Raw genomic sequence first — 15815 nt, 5'->3', positions numbered from 1 at the left:
CCCTATACAGAGCTTTTCCTACCAGCCCTCTGGAGCTGAATACCCCTACTTTAAAAAACATGGCTGCCTCCATAGAGAGTAGCTGCTCCCAATTTAAATGTAAGTATTTAAATATAAGGGGGCCAATAAAGGGCAAAAAAAAAAAAGGATCCCTGCAATTTTGGTGAAACACACATTAAAACATCGCAAACACTATGAACACTGAACCTTTTAAGGTGCAGATTTAAGTCATTCCTTTTTTTATCGTTAGCTCTATAGCTTATCCCCAGAATATAGGCCACTGGTCTGTGCAGAGCGTCACTACAAAATGTCCTTGAGGTTTGAGAGTGAATATCACGCCTCTGTGATTCCGTCGCGCCGAGGACTTGAGCCGTTGATAATTCCAATGTCAAGATAAATGTCCGGATTAGTAGGAACTCAAACACGAAAAGATTGAAACGGAAACTTTCCATCATGTTTATTGCTCTACGACCCACATTTAACAAGTCATTTAGAATAAGTGTAACAGGCGAGCAGGGCAGTAAGATCTCAAACAGCTTTGAACGGATAGAGGCGACCTTCTACCAGAAAACAAACAGTGGGCCACAATCCCAGGACACTCAAGGCCCAACAGTCCCTTGAATTCAATCAAGTTGCACCAAAATACACACATACACATATATCAGTCCTATAAACATGTGTAATTTGATAAAAATTACAATCCATGAATTATTCCCTGTGAAATCAACAAAAATTATGAAAAAAAAAACAATATTAAAAGAGTGATCCACACGACAAAATTTAAAACTAATGCAGAGGGGTGAAGACATAAGCTCCTCGGAGGAGATTAAAAAGAAAAAGTAGGGCCGCCCGTCGTTTTCATTGAGTCAAACTTCTTGCAAAGCTTCCGTACACGTTGTCTATGAAACTGTATTGAGTTTGCTGATGATTAGAACAAAATATCTTAATTTTAAATCATAAATAAAGTACAAAGAAAACCACTGTGTTGAATGTCCTGACCTCTATCAGGAGACTATTACTTTTCACAGGTGGGTCAGTGCTCTCACACCTTCTCATGTTTGAAGAACACTGTGATCAAATACATTGAGCAAACAGCAAATATGTTTCGTGCAAATAAGTGTGTAGCTGCTTCCAGGAAACCACAGCTCTGTATCAAATCATCACAGACTCTCAGACAGGAAGTGCACAGGAAAAGTCTTAAAGTGCCACGACGTCAATTCATCTGAAAATCCTTAAACTGATAATAACGAGATAAACTATGGTCTCTCTCTACACCACACGTTATAATCTGATTTTAAACTTAAACTTCAGTGTTTCATGTTAAAAGTAAATATTTGAACATGAGCTACCTGATGAAAGAGCAAGTGACATGTGGTGATAGCGCCATCTGTTGGAGAAACACTCAACACACTTAGAATAAACAACTTTATTGTACAAAAGATCATTGATTCCCTGTAAATTAAATTATACAATACATTGAAATTATGCTGAAAGAATATATTTACATAAAATGTAATTGTTGTTTTTAAGCTTTTTGTGCAGTTAAAGACATTTACAAGAAAAAGGAAAAGATTGAAATTACATTTCATCACAAAGTGAAGTCAGAAAAGTGTAAAGTTATAACCTTCCCCTGTGTTCTTTTTTACCTGATGTAAAATCAAATCATCCACAACAGGCATAACAAAGTGCTCCACTCTCATCTGCTGAACTCGAACCTTCAGACGTGAATTCAGCAGGTGAACATATATGATCATCATTAGATCTTTCAACAAGTCGGGTCATAAATGAAATAAATAAATTGAATCAATATCAGTAAATATCTGCTGTTTATATCTTCAGTTACACTACAGCTATGGACTAAGTATATTAGAAATGAGGACATGCAGGCCCCCATACCTTCGCTATGCAAGAGCTTTTTTTTAAATAATTTTGTGAACAGTTTGCATAATTCTGTGCTTGTTTGGTGTCTCGGTATAGTATTTATTTTACATTTTGTAGTAAGTTTTTGATACCTTTGCATTAATGATATCTTTATTTTTTTTTGTCATTTTACATCCCTTTATGTATCTTATATCTATTCTTTGTGTTTTTGTGGTCGTTTAGTGTCTAGCCGTTATTTGTTATTATTTGTATCTGTTTATTTATGGCTGTTTGTAGCTTTGTGTCTGTTTGTTTGTTTGGATCTCCGTGGAGTATTTTTGTGTTCTTGTTTACTGGTTGTACGGCATCTTGTGCTTATTTGACTCTCCAGTAAGAAATATCAACAGTCACTTCATGCAGAGGCTTGGTTGGAGGGCCTCTGGGCCTCTGGTCCTGCACACAACTCAGTTATCAATCCTGGATACTAACACTCCAACCACTACGGTCACCTTCTGACCCTGGTGGCCCCCTGGGGCCCTTTGGGATCTGTGTCAGCCCCTGAGGTCGGAGCAGTAGTGCAAGCAGTTTGCAGAAGTGAGTGGAAGTATCACACCATGAACTACAAATAGTTCATCGAAGTGTCACTTCCCGGTTTGTACATATATGAGAAAAGCTGTGTAATTCAGTTTGAGTTTTTCCTGAACAATCTGTGTCATAAAAGCCAAGAATGTTTCATCAATAAAAACATGTCCATGGACCAATCGTTTCCCATGAGGTCTGTTTCAGTCCTATGAAGACGTGTTGTTGATGAGCCGCCTCTTACGTGAAGACACCAGGTCATAAAAAGGAGCCTTGGTGACACTTGCCCTGAGAAAAAGATTAAGGTTAGGTTTTAATCTGAAAATTTGATTATAGTAAAACAAGGTGACACATCATGATTGACAGCTGAAACTGACTAGTCATTGGTCAAAAGCATCGATGGGACCTTGATACTGTGGCTCCCCTCCACAATCACTACTGCACTGACTCTGTCTCCAATTTCCATCCATTTGGAGGAAGTAGAGACGTGTTGTCCATCTTTATGTACACCCTACGTATATATCGGCTGTAACCAGCAGGTGGCCATTTTAGCTTACCATAAAGACTGGAAACAGGTAGAGCTAGCCTCGCTCAGTAAACAAAAGTAAACAATGACAAGATACACTGTCTTTATTAAATCATCTTTTCACAATTCGCCCACTCTTTTTGCACCTCCTTCCACTATCCAGAAATGAAGCCAAACTTTCACGAATACAATTGACGCCATCTTGTGCTGCTAAAGTTATTTGGAGCCCTAGTCTGCACAATAGCAATCGGAGATGGATCTGCAGTAGTGTCAATTTGATCAAAATAAATAACATCATATAAATACTTAAAACCAAACATGAACTCTTGAACATTTCAGTGTGATAGGAACAACCTAAAGTGACATAAACCACCTTTAAGAAACATGTATAAACTTGTTCTTTGACTATTTAGCATAGTCCATATCCGATCTGCTAACATGAGAGGGAGTTTTTAAGCCCTATACTACAGCCAGCCACCTGGGGGTGATTGAGCTGGCATTTCGTCCATCTTTATATTCAACCTGTGGTTCAACCCCTGCTGCTGATTTACACTTCTTCTAACTACGTGTCCCGTCACACTGAGGCACATGTCTCACCTGATGGCGTCCAACCAGTTGTCCCGTTCTTCTTCGCTTGTGGCGCTCAGCTTATAGGACTGGTGTTTACCCTGCACCACACGGCCTTTGTTCTCCGTCTTGCAGGCCTTGATCTTTTGTCCTTTCGTATTATATAACTCCAGACAATACTGAACAAACACAGACAAACATGTGAGCGCCGCCATCTGTGTGTGTGTGTGTCCATTTCTGTTTAATCAACACTCCTCTGATTTCCTAACTCTTTGGAGCACACGTGTAAGAACTGTAGCAGCTGCAGTGATTCATTAAGTTCTGTGGCGGCAGAAAATGGGTTAGATGAGGCTCAACACTTGTTAATATGCTGTGATAACAAAAGAAAAAAGATTGTGTACCGGTTTACTTGTGTCTTGTGACTTCCTGATGCTCAGGTTCTCCAGAGGAATAATTCCAATCGGATCTGTATCCTAGTGGGGAAGATCGGAGATTAAAGATTATACACAGTGTAAATATAGTGGATACTAAAAAGAGCAAAAGAAAATATTTGTTGTTATTCAGAATAGTTTTTACACAGAGCTAAAAGTAGAGTGTTTCAGGTTAGGTGTTATAGTAATTGTTTTCTTATTATATTTTCATCTGTTTAAGGTTTTTTTTTAAAGTGTTATTAGTTGTTTTTGTGTTCTCCCCTAGATGGAGGTATTTTGTAAAAGGGTGTGGACAGAGAATTATTTTTGAACGGAGGGGAAATATCCACAGTAGTCGAGACAAGGCCTCAGCCTCACGTTTATTACAAACCAAACGCATACTTTATAGCATAGGTCTTCAACAGGGGGTCCGCGACCCCTAGGGGGTCCGCGGAGGTACTGCAGGGGGGTCGCGAAATGTTTGGTTGATTAGACAATTTTTTACATTTTTGTGATTTATTTTCTAACAATTTTTTTTCCACAAATTTAAATGTCTTTAAATACTGATAACAAGCATCCGACATATTGAAAGGCTGATTTGACCCTCTGCCTGACAACCTCCATACGTCCAAGGTTAGATAAGTTGTGTGCTACCCATCAGGGTCTGACATTTCACTAATGTGGGAGTATGTGTGCCATCCACAGATGGCTTGAGGATTCACTGTCTCTTCTACATATATGTTTAAAATAAAAACATGAATCTGTGAATTACTTTAATAGCCCTGTTTTGTATGCAAGATGTATGTTTATAAATGGCAGTGGCATGGCCATCCTGTGCCGTGCACATGTTTAAATTAAAAACATGAATATATGAACCTGTTTTATATTTGAATAGCTTAGTATTGAATGCACAATAACAGGGTAGCTATGTTTATATATGGCACTAGGCCCAGTTTGATATAAATCACAATTTTTTTCAATATATAAAGTAGGGGGTCCCTTCTCCATCTCTCCACCAGTTTGGGGGTCCTTGTCCTGAAAAACGTTGAAGACCCCTGCTTTATAGCAGTTTTGCCAAAGCATATTTACATAAGATATTTTATTCTAATGTTCTTTCATTTTGTCTGTCCTCATCAAACAAACAAATTATGGAATAAACTGAGCATTTGCAGATACTCACTGTGGTGTATTTAAAGTAGTAGAGGCAGCTGTCTGTCAAAATAAACCACCTCCTCCTCCACGTTTTAACACGGCCACCTTCAGCAAAGACAAACAAGCACTTACATTAACTCAAATGCAAACCTACAGCCTCCTCAGGTTTGTCTGGGCAGTACTAACATCATTCTCACCCATTTTAACTAGCCAGCCCTCTCTGTCTGGATTAAAAAACGTCAGCGTCAGGTCGTTCCCGTCATCCTCTGGGATTTTAAACGGCTCGCTGCGGATGCTCGCATACAGTTTCTGTGAAAAAGATTTAGAGCAGGAGGAAACATCAGCTTCAACATCAAATGTATATACGTTACTTTCTAGAGATTCATTTAAATCACCTTATGAAGCTGTAAGGTCAGAGGTCAAGGTCATGGTGACCCCATATTATTTTGATGTATCAGGAACACCAATAGGGAAACGTATTCCATCTGGTGCAAAAATTCACTTGGACTCCAAATGAACTGATTCGATTTGGGTGGTACGAGGTCAAAGGCCGAGGTCACTTTGACCTCATAAAACTCCTTTTTGCCTTTTCAACGTGTTATATAAAGAGCGCCTCAAGAAAATCCTTTTCCATTTGGCAGAAATGTTCATTAAGACTAAAAGAATAACTGATAAGATTTGGGTGGTAAATGAAAAAGGTAACTGAGGCTTCAGAAAAACATGTTTGGAACATGATAACTCAAGGTCACAGTGACCTTTGTGAACTTTGACCACTGAAATCTTATCAGTTAATCAGTGAGTCCAGGTGAATTGTACCAGATGTAGTGAAGTTCTGTACGGACAGTCCTTCTATATCACATCACAGGGATGTGAGGTCCCTGTGACTTTGACCTCCAAAAACTAAAATCAATTCCCTCAAGAGGTTCTTGAGACATTGCATTGATGGGAATGGGACAGACGGACGGCCACTTGCTTTCACCTGCGTGGAGGCCTAACAAATTGTATTTCGACTGAAACTGAAGCTCTGTATTTTAAATGTTTCTCCCTCTTTTTTTTTTATGTATCACAGAGATCCCTGTTTTGCAAATCGGTGGCATCTTGTGATCACATGCCTGATGAACCAGATGTTTGACGTGAGACAGAAATTAAACATTGATACAAAATCATGGAGCCGCTGACCGCAAGCAGCTCGGAGGGCAGGTCCTCCCCGTTGTTGATGCCTTTGTTCATTGAAACAAATAGCTGCAGACTGGGTTTCTCCTTCACGCTGGGGTTGTGGAGACTCGTGTTGAGCATGATGATGGCGAAGGACAGGATGTAGCAGGTGTCTGTTTCAAGAGAAAAGCACAGTGAGTTTTCTTCAGCTGAATATTCTGCATTTTTCCATATTCTGCATATACCATTAAAAGTAATAGGGTTTCCAACCGACATGCTCCTGTGAAAGGTGTCAACATTGATTCCTTTATATTGCAGACGACATGTGTCCTGTCGCCGGGCCACACAACGCCTAATAAGCCGGTACCTGTGGACTGGAAGACCCCTGGGTTACAGTCACAGTAGCGAGTTGCAAACGCCTCCATCATCCTGTCAATCTTCTGAGCTTCTCCTGGGAGACGAAAGCTCCACAGAAACTGCCTGTAGAATGAAAAAGACACACACACTCCAGCTGGTAAGAAAGATAACGATGGATGGAATGAGGATGGAAATTAAGCTGAAGGTGAAATTGCTGCAATGTTTTCACACAGACTTTTCACACTGGTTTGGGAGACAGACCTTAGCGCCTGCACCAGATTCAGGTCTGAGAATTCATGCAACTCCACAAAGGCTTTCAGTATCTCCAGATGCATCTTCTCCCTTTGTGACAACCAAGGCAAATGGAAACAAATGGAGAAAAGAATAACTGAAACAACAAATTCAAGGTTATTCTTAAAATTGAAAAATGAAAATAGATTCTCTAAGAACAGAACAAGTGTTGTTAACAGTTGTAAGTTCCTCTTTTTTTTTTTTAAAGGAGAACCTGCCTCCTCTATGAACTGACTGGGGGGGGTGGATGAGTTGAAAATGAGTCGTCACATTATTGTTCCGTAAAGGAAGAAATTTCTGAAATTGACTAAAATTGATATCAAGTTTTGACCAACAGCGGCAACAGATCCTCTTTCATGTCAACAACAGCCTCTACATCCACCACAGGCAGTCATGAGGATTTATAATCACTCACAACATTAAACACACGTTAACTACAGAGTTTAACCAGTTGTTGATATGCACACAAAAGACATATAACAAGAAGCGTTAAGAAAGTTAATGAAACATTAAAGATCATGATAGAATAGAAAAACGGGTTATCCTGTAAGTATGTATAGTATAATATAAAATGATATAATATATAAGTTACTTGAGATTTGCACCTTCATATGTTTCCTTCTGGTTTTGAATTCAAAAGTCTGTTATTTAAGTAAAAGTAAGTGAAAGAACATCAGCAATAGATGTCAAAGTACTAATGGAAAGTCCTCCATGATATATTTCGTTATATAGTTATTTTTCCTGATAATTTAATGTATAAGCAGCATTTCAATGTTCATCGTTTTTTAGCTATCTTGTTAATCCCCACCTATGAGGTTCTGTTTTCATCCCCGTCTGTCAGCAGGATCACTCAAAATCGACCGAACCATTTTAAATTAAATTGTCTAGAGCGGTGGGTCGTGCAGTGAGTCACCGGTCACATTTTTCAGGCGATCCAGCGAGGACTTGTGATTACCGTACCTCTCCCCCAGAACATTTCCAATAGCCGTCTTGTTAAGTCCCTCCTCTTTGTAAAGAAACTCGGCCACAGACACTGCTCGCCACTCCAGCAGCTCATTTTCAACCAGGTAATTGAAACCCTGCAGGAATGAAGAATGGGAAGTAGACAATTATATGAAAAGGGTTTGGAAAACAGGAGCTTGAAAATCAGTCAAGTCCACATTTACACACAGAAACTTGAATCTTACATGATGCCGGATAGAGGGGTTCGTGTTCAGACTATAAAACAGGGTGTGATCCGTCAATTTGCTTTAAAAGAGAAAACTCTTGAGTGGTTGAGTTGATGGATCAGAAGTTTTATTTGTGTTTCAACCTAGAGGGAAGGAACTAAGAGCCACAGCGATCTCCCCTGTTCAATTAACTTAAATTCTTATCAGTGCTGCACAGTCTTAACCAGTCATATTTTCTTCTTCCCTTTAGGGTCGCTGCTGTCATTAATCACCGGAGCAGAAGCGGAGAGAGGTTGATTGAATATTGCATGCTGGTATCTCTTAATCTCACTGGGTGTTCAGAGCCGGAACTTCAAAATGCGAGCCATTATTCTGGGTTGGTACTCCTGCTAAGGTTCGTCACCTCAATTCCAGTTGAAGACCAACTTAACCCTCAAGAGGTCTCAGAGCAGCTCGTTCAGCCCCCTGCGCACGTCCTCAGACCAGAGCGGAGGTCACAGGACGCACACAGGAAGGATCGAAAAGATGAAAGTCACTGCGTTGAAGTGGTGCTTCTGCCCCACTTCAGGGAACAGGATGTGGTTTTTTCGTGCTAGTGCGCCTTCACGCCGTGTACTTCTGCACCTCACACACACAAAAACACACACCGCTCCAATCCACATCCGCTGCCTGAGCTATATCCGCTGTGTCGACCCTCAGATCAAGAGGAGCTGAAGTGAGTGAAACAACACATACAGTCCACTGTTCCTCTGCTGAGTCTCAGGTGGACCACAGGAACAGAGTTTTCACACCAAGCGCTGAATCAAGTGACCTGTTGTCTGTTCAGGGTTCTCGGTGTCCACGTGTGCGGGTGAGCTATTGGAAGGTTTTTTCTTAAGGTCAAGTCAGTTCACAAAAATACTCATTGAATATTGTGATTTAAATGAAAAAACGTAATTGAGGCATAAACTTTCCAACCACTATCAAGATTTAAGAGGGTGCAGCTACACGTCACACCTGCAGAGCAAGAAACTATGTATACATATTTAAACTATATAACTATATATGATATATAAACTCACAGTTTTGGGGTCCATGTTGAATTTCTTTTTTCCTCGTAGGAATCTTCTGTTCCTCACCACAGTTTTACTGCAATAAAAGAGATCAAATATATTCAAATAAAATAATATTTGTTTATAAAACCTCGGTTGAACAATATCGTTCTTTGTTTGCTACAGGTTTATTTTTGTGAGAATGTAATATTGATATGTTGAGTCCAAAGGTTGGACCTTAGCAATTTACCAAAATCTTGAAAATAAATAAAAATATCTGAATCATTTTGAGGATAATGACAGGTTTATAAATATAGCTTGTAGATATCTGATGGAGTTTTGTTTTACTTTATGAGCAGCATGTGGGTTATGGTGGTAAATTATGTTACAAGAGCAGAGCAGCACAAAACTGTGGCAAACCAGTTTACTTCTATATTTAAACAAGATCATTCAACATGCTTTTAACCTAAAAGTACTCAAGTGTAAACCTAACATTTAAAATGTATTATGGGAATTTCCACAGGTCAACTTTGTTGCTGTAAATGTCATAATCTTGCAACAAAGATAAAATCCAAGTAGTGTCCAAAAGGGATTTTTCTTTTGCTGATGAGCTCACTATATAATCCTTTCACAAATAAGTCCCTGAATAGTAGTGTAGGGTGTGGTGAATGAGGTGGTGCTTTATGACTCAGCCACAGTTTAACACTTAGCTAAAAGTAGAAGTGATGTTTTAACAGTGAAACTATTATTATAGACTTATTGGTCAACAACTGAAACTTAAGTAGCCTTCAACTCAAGCTTTAACATTGATCAGCACTTTAAAACTGCTGCTCAAAGTTGCTTTAAGTTGCTGACGCACCACATTGAAAACTTCTGGACTTCTGAATCAGGCAAATCTAAACGGCTCCGCAGCCTATTGCATGACTGACAAGGTCAAGCTGAGCATCTTGTGTCGTGTGGGAGACTTAAGTGCACTGACGTGTAAGTTAGGTAAGAGGAAGAGGTTGACTGACTCATGGAGGAGCGTCTGTAAAAATGTGCTCACACTCACGTCTGCTCAGAGCTGTGGATTTCAGGTCTGATGTGATCGATCTCCAGCCTCAACTTCTGTGAGAGAGATGTAGTATGAGAGCAGGTATGTTAACCAAGCTTTGGTATAACATCTAACACACATATATTTATATCCAATTGTAGGCTATATGACCATTATCAACCCTTCCAACAGCTGTTATAAAATAACCTTCATTGCTCTAAAGGTGTGCAAATGGAATTCTTTTGTGTGCTGTGAAAAACTTTGCTGAGGCTGCCGGCTGTGGGTAGATAGAGGAGAATAATGAGGCATTCTAAGGTTAGACCTTGGAGAGACATATTCACCACCTGAATGTCATCCAGCAACTTCAAGGTTTCATTCGGCCTCCTCTCAGCCGGGGACAGAATCGGTGGTGGAGCTGCGGGGGAAACAAGAATCATGGACACTGGGATGGGTGGCGTTCAGGATGGAGGCACATATTTTACTTGATGAAGCCGACGTTCAGCAGCAGCCACTCTCCTAACAACCTCCCTCACACCTACGCCCGCTCTCACAGACCGGAATGAATCACAACTTCATCCTTCACTGCTTAGAAAAGGGGTCAATGACTGAGAAAGGGGAAGAGAGCTGAAGCTATTTTTTGCCTTCCCTCTTTTTAATGAGCCAGGCTGACATTGTCTGCTCTGTAGCCATAAAATGTCAGCTCTTATAAGCCGGTACCTAGGAAGAATATATGCAAGATAAAAACACTAAAATTTAAGTTATTGGCTGTTCAGGTATTTAGTTTGAAATGATTGAAAAATTGAAAAATTGAACGAAATTGAATAACACAGCCATATAATACGTGGTACTTGTAGTTTTTGAAATATACATATATTAAGACATTATCTGAACAGTTTGTAACCCCCAAAATCTTAATTTGCTGCATTTAAACTGAATTCTACAGACTAAACCAGACATAAGGTTTGAACAATAAATACTCTAAACAGCACAATAACCATATTATTTAATTTTGAGCAGCAGTTCTTTAGAAATTCAACTAAGTAATATAATAACAATAATAAAGGCGTACCTTTTCCCCAGAGGAAGCTGTCTTTTCTGCGTATGGCCATGTTTTTACTGGTGCAGAGCGACTGAGCAAGTGCACAGGAAACAACTTGTGTCAGAGTGAGAAAAGGGCCGGCGCTGCCATTCTGAGAGCTGTGACACCGAAGAGACTTCATACTCAGGCGTCACACTTACCACAGATCAGATGACGTGCACGGCAACATGTTGGCACGTATGTTTGTGGACATTTCATCAGGACACAGAAATCTCATTCACGTTCTGCTACAACTTTTGTTACATAACATTACGAGTTCTACCAAAGCAACAACTGCTGCTGCCACTGATACTCACATCAGAAAAATATATAACATATAATATTTCAACAGGGTTTTCAGGACTTTAAAAAGTCACAATTGAGGTATTTACATGTATTGTATTTTGTAGACTACATTATTAAAATTATTGTCTTGTCACAGACCTTCTTTCAGAACACTGAAATTGAGTATTATAAGAACTTGTTCTTGATCATTGTATCAATGTAATTTTCTCAACTGCCTCGTTCTGTACCTTCAAATCAGGGATTAAATTGTCACTGGATTTTTAAATGGAAGTGGTTTTCAAACTTCTTCTGCTGGAAGGATACAAAACCTGAACAGAACGGGGCTTCTTTCATTTCCAAATATGAAGCCCCATCTAGTGGGGGAATGCTTTTCACCTCCCACAGATGGACTTTCAGGAAACAAATTTATCTATCATATAATATTAATAATAATTATATAAACTGTGAGCTGTATCTCACCTTTAAGGAAAGGTCATATTATTTATTTACTTTACCACCTCCAGTTCTTCAATCCTTAAAAAACTGGTCAGACAGTTAACTTATTCATTTGATTAAATAAGAACTAAATACATAAATTAATGATTAAATATTGCACTAAAATATTTCAAATCTTCTCAGCCCTAAACCCTAAAATACTTGTTCTTGAGAATTGGGGCCCTAATTATCCCAGAGAATATAGATTTGAGCTACAGCTGCAACTTACGTGCAAATGCCACAATGTTTCTTGTGATGCTATAAATATACATGTTGCAACTGATGGTCTCTATAATCCGTCAATATCCATTCAAGTGTTTCAGAATCAGTAGCCTTTTTTAATGCACGGTTTTATTTTAAATCTCACTACTATTACTCATATTTTTGTCACACTAACTTTATTTGATTCATAGAAATCATCTTGCGATGTTTTTTTCTGTTGGATTTTTCAGTTTGAGGAAGTGGTAACCATTTACTTAAATTGTATATTGGATTTGGCTACAACACAGTTTATCCCTGTACTCAAAAAGTGTTTTGTGGACTCTTCACCAACCCCTCCCACTCATTATCTACACACCACTGTACCGATGAACAGTGGTGTGTAGATAATGAGTCAATTTTCCTTTCTCTGTGAATAATCCTTGACTTCTGTCTGTGTAAAGAAAGATTGGAGGACAGCCACCAATGTTCAGCAGGTTTAAGGTGTACACACTCTCTGCTCTCATCACACACACACCCACACAAAAACACACACGCACACACATACACTAACGCTATAACACTATTAACGTTGTTAGATTGCATTCCTTTTTCACTCAAGGACCCTTGCATGTGTTGATCCAGTATCAATCTACAAATGTATTCAGGTCAACAGCTTGCCGTAGCAGTAGCTACATCCCAGCTTATGGCTACACAAAGGACATCACACATGGATTTTCCACACGATTATAGAAAACAGAAAAGGAAATCGAAGTAAAGACAAAATACAACAAGATTTAAATGGCGTGGAAGCCAGGAGGGAGCCAAACAAATCGAACTTCATCCATCATGACCTGAGGCCTACACTTTGAAGCAGGATTTGCGGTTATTCAGATATCTTCGGATTTAACTCGGAATATCCAGACCCGCGAAGCTGGCTCACTTCTTATCATCATGGTAGCTTATTCTTAACTGTTAGCCTGCTCTGGAGAAGGTCAACTTTGGGACAAAAGATCAGATCCTGTCAATGACCAAACTGCTGACCAATCAGATTACTGAAAAACCTGAGTCATCGATCTACAGTATACTGAAAGGGACATATTAAATTAATCTACAGTAAAGTCAGCGGATCCCTTTGTAGATTTTGTTTGGCCATAGACTGTATATAAAGATGAGTGACAGCCCCCAAAAGTGATGCAGAATCCCCTTTATCACCCCCTATCGGCCGACTGCGGTAAAGGTCATTAACCCTGCTTCACCCATGTTAGTAGACGAGACATAGACCAAACTCTAAATACTTTTTTCATTTTAGGGAGTTCATATCACAAGATGTTTGCTCAAGTGTTCATCGTTCTGATTAATTTGGTTTGAATTATTAGTTTTTTGATGATATAAGCGCATGGTTAAACATCATAAACTTTGGTTTCATCTCTGGATAGTGGGAGGAAGTGGAGCTACAACGTCCATCTTAACTTACAGTTTATGGTGTAGCCCATGCCCACTGATATGGCGGAGGACCTTTACTGCAGGCAGCCACCAGGGGGCTATCAATTGTCTTGGCTTCACTTTTGGCGTAAACATGCAAAGCAAAGTGGTCCTGCCTGGTCTGCTTACTCATAGGATACAAAAGGCTATAGAAGCATTTGGACTCAAGTGATGACGACCATCAGCACAACAGCAGGAGCATTATAAAGAAAGATTATATCCCCCGACACTTGTGACGCAACCCCCACATGTTGCTGTGTGAATGAGACATAAACACACATTATCATGCCTGCAGCAGAGGAAGATGCAACTCATTCTGGCCACAACTGGACATAATTCATGCAAACACACCCGGCCGTTAACACACTGGGAGACTGTACAAGATGGAAGGTCGAAGTCCTCAGAGAGTTTGTGGATGCTTCATTGCTGGCAGCAACACCTGTAGCCACATACAGCAGAAGCTTATTTATAAAACAATTCCAATGCAATTCTATAAAGAAACTGATGGATATAAACACAGCTTCTTAGAGAAATGTGATGCAAGTGTTTGAATCATTAATGTCCATCTATAAAAGCAAGGAAACGTGCCTTTAAAAAAAGCATACTCGCTCTCATGCTCCAAGGTAGATTCAAATGAATGCCAGGAGTTGATTGAGAGCAACAGGATTACTGGAATATACCTGATCTTCCCTTTCCTGTTGAACGTCATTTGTGCTTCTGACATTTTGAACCGTGGTGAGATGCCAAGAAAACAAAGGTTCCGTCCAAAGAAATGTTATCATGAAGACGGGGATTAAATTAAAAATGAAGCGGCGCTGTGAAGGTGACAACCTGAAAGGAGAGCTCTTATCTAATCGCCTGAGCAGCTGGTTTCCTGACAAAGAAGATATAAGGTGGACGGGAAACAGCTTTGGTTTTTGATTTAGCGTTGATAAACATAAGCAGTTGACATACCTGACAACATAAACACAAAAGATGCAGCTTTGGTTTTATTTCCATGTGGGAGTGGAGCAATGATTTGATATCTGACTCACAGACTAAACCAAATTTATATAGAACTACTTTAAACTTAGCTGCATGAATCGATCAAAGAAAAAGGTTTCTAAAATCTCATCAATTTCAAAATATGACTATATACAGCTAGGCAAGCAGCTCTGTTTGCAAAATAGTAATTGCAGCTTGTTGACGAGCAAAACAACAATGTAAGAGAAAAAACTCTTCTCTTCACCAAATAAAGCAAATTTATGTTATTCTGTTTGCTATCATTTTAAATGTGCACTGCTCCCTGACACTGTCATCTTTCACTAAACTGTATTAGAAAAAAAGATTTGAGGAAATATAAACAACACCAACAGGAATCCTCAGAAAGCTGAAAAGTGTATTGATAATTTCACAAAAGAAAAATCACAAAGTATGTTAACAATTCAAATGAAGCTAGCGTAAGTTCAGTCAGGTAGACTTAACCTGCAGATGATCAGCTGATCAGGGGCGTTCCTATACATAGGAACACCCAATGGAGGACTTAACCTGCCTAGTGATCAGCTGATTGGGGGTGTGCATTATCATCCAATCAGGTCGGGCGCGGGCTCTGTCAGCCAGTCATTTAGCAGCTGTCAAAACTTTAAAAATCCCTTTCCTCTCTCCCTCAGCCTGCCATCATTCAGCGTCTCACGAAACCGTCAGCGTCTCTCAGTGGCGCGCGTAGTTGATCATCTAGTTTATTCACATCGTTCATCTCGACGCCGGATCCTGACACAGATTACTCCCGAAGAGCTTCAGACCTCCTCTTCGGCTCCGTGACCCAGCGGTTCAAGTAAACCGTCCGAGATTCTACCGGATCACAGGTTGGAGCACGATCCAGCGGGTTCAGCGGGTCCAGCGGGCCCCCCCCCCAGCGGACCCCGCCGGTCGCGGTCGGGAAAAGTTTCAACAAGCGACCTCTTCTAAAGCCCTTACCGAAGATAAGTATATTATCATCCTTTAAACACTCATGATACTACTTTAGCTTTAGATAATATTCTGAAGACCGCTTTCCAGTCCCCGGTCCCCACCGAGCAGCACATTTACACTTTTCTTAAAAACACTTGAACGCCGCAGCGAAGCTATACTGCGGATCAGTCGCACTCAGCGAGTGTGTCCCGTGA

The 15815-nt window shown here is 39.9% G+C and overlaps 1 protein-coding gene across 2 annotated transcripts; it reads right to left on the bottom strand.

Annotated features, from left to right (window-relative positions):
* Positions 1–454: 454 nt before the first annotated feature.
* Positions 455–11298, bottom strand: LOC133971248 (cytohesin-4-like). Of its 2 annotated transcripts, XM_062408529.1 has the most exons (13): positions 11200–11298; positions 10475–10545; positions 10149–10204; positions 9128–9194; positions 7858–7976; positions 6868–6948; positions 6617–6729; positions 6274–6422; positions 5292–5403; positions 5123–5199; positions 3934–4005; positions 3563–3711; positions 455–2727 (listed from the first exon to the last, which is right to left on the bottom strand). In XM_062408529.1, exons 1-13 carry the CDS (start codon positions 11237–11239, stop codon positions 2649–2651), a joined length of 1185 nt encoding a protein of 394 aa, XP_062264513.1. In that variant the 5' UTR covers positions 11240–11298; the 3' UTR covers positions 455–2648. The 2 variants fall into 2 exon arrangements, with proteins under 2 accessions (XP_062264513.1, XP_062264514.1); XM_062408530.1 differs by lacking the exons at positions 10475–10545; positions 11200–11298 and having other exon boundaries at positions 10143–10202.
* Between the last annotated feature and the right edge of the window lie 4517 nt (positions 11299–15815).

Source organism: Platichthys flesus, chromosome 16 (assembly GCF_949316205.1).
Source record: "Platichthys flesus chromosome 16, fPlaFle2.1, whole genome shotgun sequence".
NCBI classification, from domain to species: domain Eukaryota; kingdom Metazoa; phylum Chordata; class Actinopteri; order Pleuronectiformes; family Pleuronectidae; genus Platichthys; species Platichthys flesus.
This window is presented reverse-complemented; position numbering and strand designations above follow the sequence as displayed.